The 10,509-nt window shown below is 38.1% G+C and overlaps 1 protein-coding gene across 2 annotated transcripts in view; it reads left to right on the plus strand.

The window, feature by feature from the left end:
• Positions 1–7,481, plus strand: part of IRF2BP2 (interferon regulatory factor 2 binding protein 2) — a 50,666-nt gene extending 43,185 nt beyond the window's left edge. The window contains exon 3 of one of the 2 annotated variants that reach the window (XM_089668534.1): positions 6,358–6,614. In XM_089668534.1, coding sequence (XP_089524660.1) covers positions 6,358–6,480 — 123 coding nt within the window. In that variant the 3' untranslated portion in view covers positions 6,481–6,614. Of the gene's footprint in view, positions 1–6,357 lie in introns of both variants that reach the window. The other variant, XM_089668533.1, reaches the window with a different exon arrangement.
• Positions 7,482–10,509: the final 3,028 nt, after the last annotated feature.

The raw sequence follows: 10,509 nt of genomic DNA on the forward strand, positions 1-10,509 counted from the left end.
CATAAAACTTTGTATAAAGCGTATGTATGTGACGTCACAACGCCATTCAGATCGACAGCACGGCGAGTATAGACAGTGTGCTTGAGCACACACTGAGGCATACAATTTATACAAAGCTTTATCTAATTTTATATTATGTGAGTGCGCATTTTAGCAGTTTTAATAAAGCATTCTATAAAGGATAAGGCACTGTGTATTTCTTTACATGACAACTTAATATACGGAGAGGTGGAGGCAGTATACAGACCCCTGCAGGACGAGGGGAGAAAACCCTATCCATCCACTGAGGCTCAGTGAGGCCAGGAGACCCCCAGTGGGAGAAGGGTGTCATTACAGTCCATCCATCATCATCCTGATATACTATTTTTCAGCATGAAAAATACCATTTGGTCCAATTGAGGACAAAAAAGCATTTCTAGCCTTACTTAACGGTTTGGCTATAAGTGAGGTGAGCGCGTAAATGTTTCTGCACAGCAAGATTTGAATCACAGAGTGGACTTTTTTTTATATAAATTTCATCCTTAGCACAAATTGCACATTTTTATATTTTTATTATTCTTTGCACAAATTGCACATTTAATTTTTTGCACATTTATAAATATTGTTATTTTTAGTGTTTGGCACATTTTTTGACTATTATATTTATTGATCATTCAGCACATTGGTGTACATATATGTAGTTTATTAATCACAATTCTATAATTTTAGATTGATCTATTTATTATCTTATGAGTTTTTAGTATGTTTCACGATAGGTGTAGGAAGTATATTAATAATTTTTTTTCACGGATAAAATTAGTAGGTGGAGCGCGACACATATCAAATTTATCATTAATCAATTTTGCAGTTTTTTATGGGTATGTGTATTAGTGTTGCCGCAACACTATTATAGTTGTTAGTATCAATTTAAATTTATTTATTTAAATACCACTTAGTAGCTCACAAGTATAAATTTATGTTTCAAATAAGTAATTTTTCTTCACTGATGTACACTGATGAGGGGGTACCGATGGGCATTGCCCTGATTATTAGTATAAATGTGGCTGTCAGAATTGACAGTTACAGGCTCTCCTTTCCTTATGGTGTAACAGCGTGTGAGGAAAGGACTGCCAATAACCAATAAGTCTGTTTTACAGTGTGATCAGCAGTGATTGAACACAGGTGATCACATGGTAAAGGACCTCTGTGGTAGGCCCTTTACCTCAATCTGTGATGAGCTGTGTCCAAAGGAAGCGACAACCGAGCGTGCCCCTGGGGGCATGCAGTGGGGTGGGGTTCTTGGTCCCCAACCACGCTGTAGCCATCATTTTGGGTATAGCACGGTCACTAACTGAAAGTAAGCCAGGACACAATTTTTATTCACGATGGTGACCTGGGATTAAAATAATATGTGAACCTATACCTTGAAAAAACAGCCCAAACCGTTAAACTGCTTTTTAAGACTAGGCCTAATCTGACTCTTCTCCCCTACATGTAAAAATCAGTTTGTTTTTTTTGTTTTAGCAGAGGGCCTAGAGAATAAAATAGTGGGTTTTGCAATTTTTTTGTTTATTTTTAGTTTTTTTAAAATATACTAATGAATTTTTTATGCACAAAAACACAATATAATTCCCAGTTGTTTACTAAAATATAGGATGATGTTACGGCGAGTTAATGGATGCCCAACATGTCGCGCTTTAAACTGGTAATCTGTAAAAGGCTTTTAAAGCATCACCTACGGAGCTATTTAATTACTGTAGTTTGTTGCAGTTCCACAAGCGTGCACAATTTTATAGTTGCACTAAAGATCTGGTACTAGAATTATTGCTCTTGCTATAACATTCCCAGCAATACCTAATGTGTGGTGCGAACATTGTTTACATAGGTGTGTGTGATCTACAGTGGGGACTATAATTATTTGATCCCCTGCAGATTCTGAACGTTTGCCCACTTCCAAAGAAATGAAGGGTTCTATGCATTTTTATCTTAGGTGTATTTTAAATGTTAAAGACAGAATATCAACCAAAAGTCCAGAAAAAACACACGATACAAATGTTATAAATTGAGTTGCAGTTCAGTTAGCAAAATTAAGTATTTGATCCCCAAGCAAAACATGACTTAGTACTTGGGGGAGAAACCCTTGTTGGCAAGCACAGAGACATATCTTGTAGTTGGTTACCAGATTTGCACACATCTCAGGAGGGATTTTGGTCCACTCTTTACAAATCTTCTCTGAATCCGTAAGGTTTCTTGGCTGTCGCTTGAGAGCTCGAAGCTTCAGCTCCCTATGTGAATTTTTTTAAAGGGTTAAGGTCTGGAGACTGCTAGGCCACTCCATGACCTTAATGTGCTTATTTTAGAATAGTGAATAAAGTGTTAAAAACCTAATATCCAAAATTTAATCAAAAAAAAAAAAATCCCTCAAAGTCATTATCACAAAAAAAGTAATTATCACCAAACAAATATATAATCAATGTCCACTACAAACAAAAATAATGGTCCACTCCAAAAAGATGAACAGCACTTCTTTCAACGCATCCACCTCAAAAAAAGAAAATTTATATAGTGCATTACCCTTTTTTTTTTATATAAATCAATACACTTTCTATAGATTATATATAAATCATATAGTGACTTAGTGAACCAAGTGAAAAATCTGTGAAAAAAAAAAAAGTGAAAAACTGTGAATGATCAGTGAAAATAAATATATAACATTTCCTTTGTGCCACAGCAAAATCCACAAAACACCTCGAAACGGTGTACACTTCTATTTAAGTCAGGGTACCCTTACCAACCATCCACATAACATATGCCTATCTCACTCCAGGAACTGTACGGGCCAGATCTCCTGTGGATCAAAGGTATATCCTGATACCACGACACCCTCTAGAATCCTCAGGTACTCTGCTCTCAATGTCTCCAAGAAAGCAAATAGACCAACATAGTATAATACCGCCAGGCTAATTAACAATATATACTTTATTCACAAACTGCTCACATTTATATAATAGTAAAATCGCTCTAAAGCAGTGGAAGGAACCTCACAACCATCCGGAACAGCGTCCAGGAACTCCTACACGTTCGTTTCCCTTCTCAAAAAAAGGGAGTAAATAATTATTTGGGAGGTGGTTGTTGTACAATTGCTTATTTTAGAGCCACTCATTTCTTGCCTTGACGATATGTTTTGGGTCATTGTCGTGCTTGAAGACCCATCCATGACCCATCTTCGGTGTTCTAAAGCAGATTCTCGTCCAAGATTTTACAATACATGGCCCTGTCCATAGGCCTCTAAATGTGGCAAAGTCAGCCTGTACCTTTTTAGCAGAGAAACAGCCCCAAAGACTGTTTCCACTTTTGTGCTTGACTGTAGGGATGGTGTTGTTAGGATCATAGTCGGCAATTTTCTTCCTCCAAACACGGCGTGTCAAGTTAATGCCAAGGAGCTCAATTTTGGTCTTGTCTGACCACAGCACTATATCCCAATCCTTCTGTGAATCATTTAGATGTTCATTGGCTAACTTCAGATGGGCATGTACACATGCCTTCTTGAGGAGGGGGACCTTGCGGGCGCTATAGGACTTCAATCCATAGTGGTGTCTTGTGTTACCAATGGTTTGTTTGACTGTGGTCCCAACTGCCTTGAGATCATTCACAAGCTCCTCCCATGTAGTTCTGGGTTGATCCCTCACTTTTCTCTTGATCGTTCTTACCACATGAGGTGAAATCTTGTATGGAGCTCCAGACCGAGGGCGATTGATGGTTATTATCTATTTCTTCTATTTGTGTATAATCGCTCCATCAGTTGTCTCTTCTCACCAAGCGTCTTGCTGATGGTCTTGTAGCCCCTTCCAGCTTTGTGCAGGTCTACAATGTTGTCCCTGATGTGCTTTGACAGCTCTTTGGTCTTGCCCATGGTGGTGCGCAAGAAAGGAGTTTGTGGACAGGTGTCTTTTATACGCATAATGAGTTATCGTTTGGGGCACCTTCTTAAATTGACTGGCTATGTGCTCATGCGGTACACATATTAGTTCTGTCTGTGGGAGCAAGAATTATTGTTGGTTGGTAGGGGATCAAATACTTATTTTACTCACTGAATTGCAACTCGATTTATAACATTTGTATCGGGTTTTTTTTTTTCTGGATTTTTGGTTGATATTTTGTCTTTAGCATTTAAAATACACCTATGATAAAAATTATAGAGCCTTCATTTCTTTAAGTGGACAAACTTACAAAATCTGCAGGGGATCAAATCATTTCCCCACTGTATGTATGTATGTATGTATTGGTCTTTGCACAGGGGCTCTTTTTTTATTTTTTTTTTTAACAAATTTTTATTGCTATCACAAGGGGGAACAACATCCCTTGTGATGCCATGGGCAGTGACAGGTGCTCTTTACTGAGAGATCTGGGGGTCTCCTATGCCCTGTAAAAGCATTGGATCAAAGATCCGTTTGATCAGATGCTTTCCCAAGTCAAAAATTCTGGAGAAACCGTAAGTGACAAAATACTTGTTGCTTCCGGTTTCTTATACCATAGAAATGATCAGGGAAGATCCAGTCCCCATTCAGCTCAATGCTAAGCCCGCAGAATTGCCAGCTTCAGTCCAGGCTCCCCAGTAGGACGGGAGAGCCTGGAAATGCAGCAATACAAAAACAGGATACTTTAACACAAGTACATGGTACAACAGGCACATATGAGGAATATGAAATGTTAGGTTTAAATACTCTTTGAAGCCTTGAAAGGTGAATTCCAGTTTTATGGTTTCTTTAGTCAATTTGTGTATGGGGCTAATAATAATTTGCTGCTGGAGACTCCCACCTGCTGCTGGTCTCAGGAAATTCTCACTTAAGCTCACTATAGATGGTTCGAATCTCTGCTGGCTCATCAGGAACAGACTGAGATTCGAACCATCTTTGAGCAGGCTGATTGTACCCAATTCGATTATTCTATGACTTTGGTACAGCCAGCATGTTGAATTTTTCATGTGCTAGGTGCTATAGCCACAAGCAATAATCACCATGCACTCCTAAGTCTCCCACAGGAAATCATAGTTGGTCCCATACAAATGTGCAGGAGGCCTAAGTGTAGTTTTTTTGTGTTTATATTTACACTATTTCAACTGTTGAGCACACTTTTGCTAGTTATTCTTTAACCAATCAAATTCACTTTTGCTGATTATTCTTTAACCACTCGAGTAAAGTCCTTTCCTCCCCCCCCCCCCCAATCCCCTTTCAGTTCCTATTAGATTTTTTTGCTTTCTTTGTTCTCCTCCTCTTTTTGGTATTTGGGGAGGGCCTTTTCCTTGGATAACCATCCTGTAAAAGTATCGTGAGTTAGCATTGTTCACCCTTGGGCAGGAAGTGTTTACTGGTAGGATCACCAGGTGATCTGTAATATATGAAACTTTTTTTATGCTTTGGTTTAGATAAATGTTGGCCTGAGGAAAAATGCATATCATACTTCTAAAACCGTGAAACAGGAGCACATTCAGGCAATTTGACACTTTAATATTCAAATTTATAAGTATACGTTAGGACCTTTATTGAAAATGACAGATGGTCTTGTTATGTTTCAATATATCCCATTTCCATCTTTAATCATTTGCATACTTAGTTACATTTCAGAACTTTAGCCACTTCTCAATTTCTTACCATACCTCCTCAGCATCATAAGCCTGCAAATACTGTACATCTGTACTGCTACTTAGCACTGTGTGAAGTGGAATATTTTGGTTTCTGTTACCTTCATTCATTGTAAAACTTCCTCCCTCTCTTATTGTATCCAGTTCTGCAGATCATGTTTAGACTTTGAAACATCGCTGCTGTTCCTGCACGTATGATCTCTGTAAACACAACCTCTGTGCATGGATAACAGTTAAAGCGGTTTTCCACCATAACAAAAAATGTTAATAGATTTCAGCTTACCAATCAATAAATATACTGTGCGCATTAATTTTCTCCTTTAGGGCTTTTTTCCTGTTTTCACCTAGTGATCTGGCTAGTAACCCACCTCCTGTATTAGTGCCTCCACTCTGAAAGGAGAACAGCACACATCAGCATTGTCAGCTCACACTTTATAAGCCATTACAATAAAATTGTTTTTTCCTTTTTTATGATAAAGTTTTTTCCATGAATACATAAAAGCTGACCATTACGAGCACCCCTGTCAGTGGTTAATGGTAAATGGTTTGTCACATCTCTGTAAACTGAACTGCAGAACAGTTTATTCTTTTGAAACCACTTGTGGCTTAAAAAAGAAAATGCTTGATTGACTCCTGAAATTTACATTTTGACTGTCGCTATGAATGTGTATACCAAATGAGTTAAACCATTTCAAGTGTAGTAGTTCCATTCTAATTGCTTTTTTTTTCCCCCACAGGTGCCCGTGCAGCTCGGAAGCGAAAGACCTCTCCGGAGCCTGAAGAAGGGAGTTCTGTTAAAAGTAATGGTGAAGGACAGTCATGGTTGCCAGCAGCAGATAGTCTTAAGATATCTACAATGACAAGTTCTTCATTCATATCCCCACCTGCAACGGTTTCTCCTCATTCCAACCGCACCACACCACCTGAAGCTGCACAAAATGGCCAGTCTCCAATGGCTGCCTTAATATTGGTGGCTGATAATGCTGGTGGCAGCCATGCCTCTAAAGATGCCAACCAGGTTCATTCTACAACTAGGAGAAACAGCACCAGTCCACCTTCACCTTCCTCTATGAACCAAAGAAGAATGGCTCCAAGGGAAGTTCCAAGCCAACTTCCTGGTGGTGGTACATCTTCCCATACAGGAATGGAACAAGTGCACCCCCAAAGCATTCCTGATTCTTCCATACCGAACAGTATACCACTGTGTTGCACTCTATGCCATGAGCGTCTCGAGGACACACATTTTGTGCAGTGCCCTTCAGTACCTTCACACAAATTTTGCTTTCCATGTTCAAGGCAAAGTATTAAACAACAAGGATCGTCAGGTGAAGTGTATTGTCCAAGTGGGGAAAAATGTCCCCTGGTGGGATCAAATGTACCATGGGCATTCATGCAGGGAGAAATTGCAACAATTCTTGCTGGGGATGTCAAAGTGAAAAAGGAGAGGGACTCTTGACTGTACAATTTTTTTATTTTTTTTATTTTTGCTTTATAGCCACCATAATCTTACTAAACCTCTTACAGTGTGTTTGTGTGTGTGTGATATGTAGAAAATATATATTTACACACACAACGTATAGACTGCTTAAACATCGCTGTATACTTCTTAATTTCAGAATACATTGTGGTTTCTTTTTTTTTTTTTTTTTTTTCCTTTCTTGAAAACAAAGGTATGTACTGATCAGAAAGGTATTCTTAATGTTATATTTGCAAGTGTTTGTTCTTATACAGTGACAGTTACTGTTCAGTGTAGGCTGTGACTTGAGATGCTTTTTAGAGCACTTGGAAAAACAGATATGCTTTTAGCTGTATTTGTATGCACTTGTTAAAAAATGCCAAATACATTTTATGACATTGTAAATTGTCTCTGGTTACTCCTTTTCTTTGAAATTACGCTTTTTTAATTGTAAAATTTATTGATGTAATTTGAACCACTGGGTGATGTTTATTAAAAAAAAAAAAATCTTGTTCACCAAAGCACTGTTCAGAGTACGCTAGTTATTTGTATGAGCCATGTGATAGTATAGAAATGAATAGTAAAATCTGCTGTTTTGATAACAGATGTGTACATTTTCACTGTACATTAGTGTTCTAAAATTTTAGAATCACAAAACTTCGTTTTTTTTTTTTTAAAGTGTCTAACTTTTTAACACAAGATTCCATTAAATTGATTTAAAAAATATAGTCAATACAGAAATATTGCAGATGGCTATTGCTTATTAACTAATTTGTAGTGCCTCTTTTCAACAGCCACTTTCGTTGACCAAATGGTGAACTTACCTATTTAAACATTAACATTACACAAAAATACCATTGAAACTCATTGTTCTGTTCCAAAAACAAGTTTATTCTTTTGGTTGCACAGTTGTGGCTTTCCCCAAAAAAAAAAAAAGCCAAAATGAAATGGCTTTCTCAAATATATTGGCCTGTTTGCAAAAGTTAGGTTATTCAATGAAATGATCATGCATCGTTTGAAGCAGAGTTTCAGAGCAAAGCCACATTGAAAATTGTCAAATGAAAACCTTTGAAGGAAATAACAGACCTTGTAAAATTGACAAAACAGACCTTAGACTCATCTGTCTATAATTATCCTTGCTTCCACTTCCATGTTTGATACTTGAGCCAACATTATGTCAGATGTAGAGCTAATCAAAGGATGGTGGAGTGTTTGATACTTTGTCAAGCATGATGAACAAAATATAGTGGTAAAGGGCTAATATAACTGAACTCTTACTTTATAATATGCTGTTTAGTGCAAATTACATAACATCTAAGCTATACAAAATTGTGTGAGGAAACAAAGCCAAAATGTTGTCTTTGATGGACTGGCTGCCACAATTGCCAGATCTTAACCCTAGCAAGCTGGTATGTAAAGAGCATCACTGTAACTTTTGGAAAAATGTCCTGTAAGTCGCATCTCTGGGAAGAGCTGCGGAAAGCCTGGGTTTAAATAGTCGCTGACTCAAAGCCTGACAGAATGCCAATGGTCTGCAGTGCTGTAATTGCTACATTGGAGGTTCATTTGAATATGACATTTTGATAAATAGGTTGTAAAACATTTGTCAATATATTGATTAGAATTTTGGATATTAAAGTTTTTGTGAACCGTTTATGAAAGCCGATAGTATTTTGACTGCAGTCACATTTACTTTGTATGTTTTTTTTTTTTTTGTTTTGTTTTTTTGCTTTAATTACCAGTCATGTCCAAACAGTCTTTCAGACTTTGTTTTCATAGCTAATTCCCTGTCTGATTAGACAGTGGATGAGCAGTGTTTTATATAACGCACAGCAGGGCAGTGTCTGTGTTCAGAAGACTGTGCTTTCTGCCATGCATGCACCTGCAAGCTACATCTGCAGTAGGGCTGGGCAGGGGATGTAGTAGCTAAATGGATCTGCTTCTGTACTTGACGTGGTCTGGTTGCTACAAAAAGAGTGCTGGCTGGATTACCATGTATTTCCCCTCCACATGCATAAGTAAAGAACAGGATACATTTAGACACACCTGCATGGGAACAGACACCTATATGCAATTTTTAAATTTAGGGGGTAACCCTTTAATGCAGCTGTTATTAAAAAAATTAGTGCATGCAAGATACTAGATCATGTCAGGCAATCACTTGCTCCTATGAATCGTTAATGGCATTTAATTAATTTTTTTTTTTTCACATCTGTGTCATTTTATGCTGCATCATTACTTTGGCAGGTGCTGGTACAAATCCCACTCATTTAGTGATATGTACCTAAACAATTGTTGCGATTGAGCTTGTTGCTGATATTAAATGCTGTACAAATTTAATCATGGTTTAATTCAAATCACTGTAAACTAGGTGGGTTAGCCGTTCCATTAAAAAAAACCTGATCTAACTTAATTATAAATTGCTTTTAAAAGGTGTATCACTGTAAATGTATCCCATTTGACATAGCCCTTTTAAATGGATAAAACCCTTTTTTTTATTTTTATTTTTTTCAGTTTTTTTTATGCAGGTTTTCACTGCTTCACCATGCAGCTTTGCACCTCTGGGTTTGCTGGCCAAAGAGGGTAAGATGCAACAAACAAAACAAGATTACCATCCTTCTGCACCACCATGTACCCTACAAAAATTATAAACACTAAAGATAACTTCACCTTTTAAAAAAAAAAAAAAAAAAAAAAAGCTAATTTTTTTTTGTGGGAGCCTGGTGAGCATTGCACCCAGGATCAGCAGATGGCAGGTGCAATGCAGGGCTTCTTCAGACTTATCGTACTGGCAGGCGGTATAACAAAGATAGAAAGAATCAATTAACGACCTAGAGCGCTCAACAGTGCCCTGGTAGTTCATTGAGAACTACAAGCCAACAACTGCTCAGGATGCCAGTAGTTGTACATTCATTTGCCGAATGATGTGGGTGGAGCCCCACTTTTGTCAAATAGTGACAGCAGGTACAGGAAGAAGATCCCCTGCTTGCTGCGACAGAGGATAGGAGTGGGAATGCGTTAAATGTTCGCAGTGAAATTATCCTTTAATCACTTGAAGACCGCCCTATAGCAGTTTTACTGTTATAGGCGGCCCTCCTGTGCAAAATCACATATACACACGTGATTTTGCATTTCTGATATAGGGGACGCGTGCTGCTGGCTGCCCGCTTCTGCTGTGAACACTCACAGCAGAAGCCGATCTGCAAGTCCTAGTGAACGGATATTTACCAGCACCCGCCGATCATTGGGCAGTACAAAGGATAGAGCTGTGTTCTGACTGGCAGGGAAGTGAAAGATCGTGTGTCCCTGCAAAGCTGGGAACATGATTCTTCACTTTCCCTAGTAACAATGCCACATCACTAGGCACACAGTTAACCCTTTGATCACCCTAGATGTTAACACCTTCCCAACCAGTTTCTTTAGTACAATGATC

The sequence above is a fragment of the Staurois parvus genome, unplaced genomic scaffold (assembly GCF_062004578.1).
Source record: "Staurois parvus isolate SC_StPar_1 unplaced genomic scaffold, SC_StPar_1.0 ptg000059l, whole genome shotgun sequence".
NCBI classification, from domain to species: domain Eukaryota; kingdom Metazoa; phylum Chordata; class Amphibia; order Anura; family Ranidae; genus Staurois; species Staurois parvus.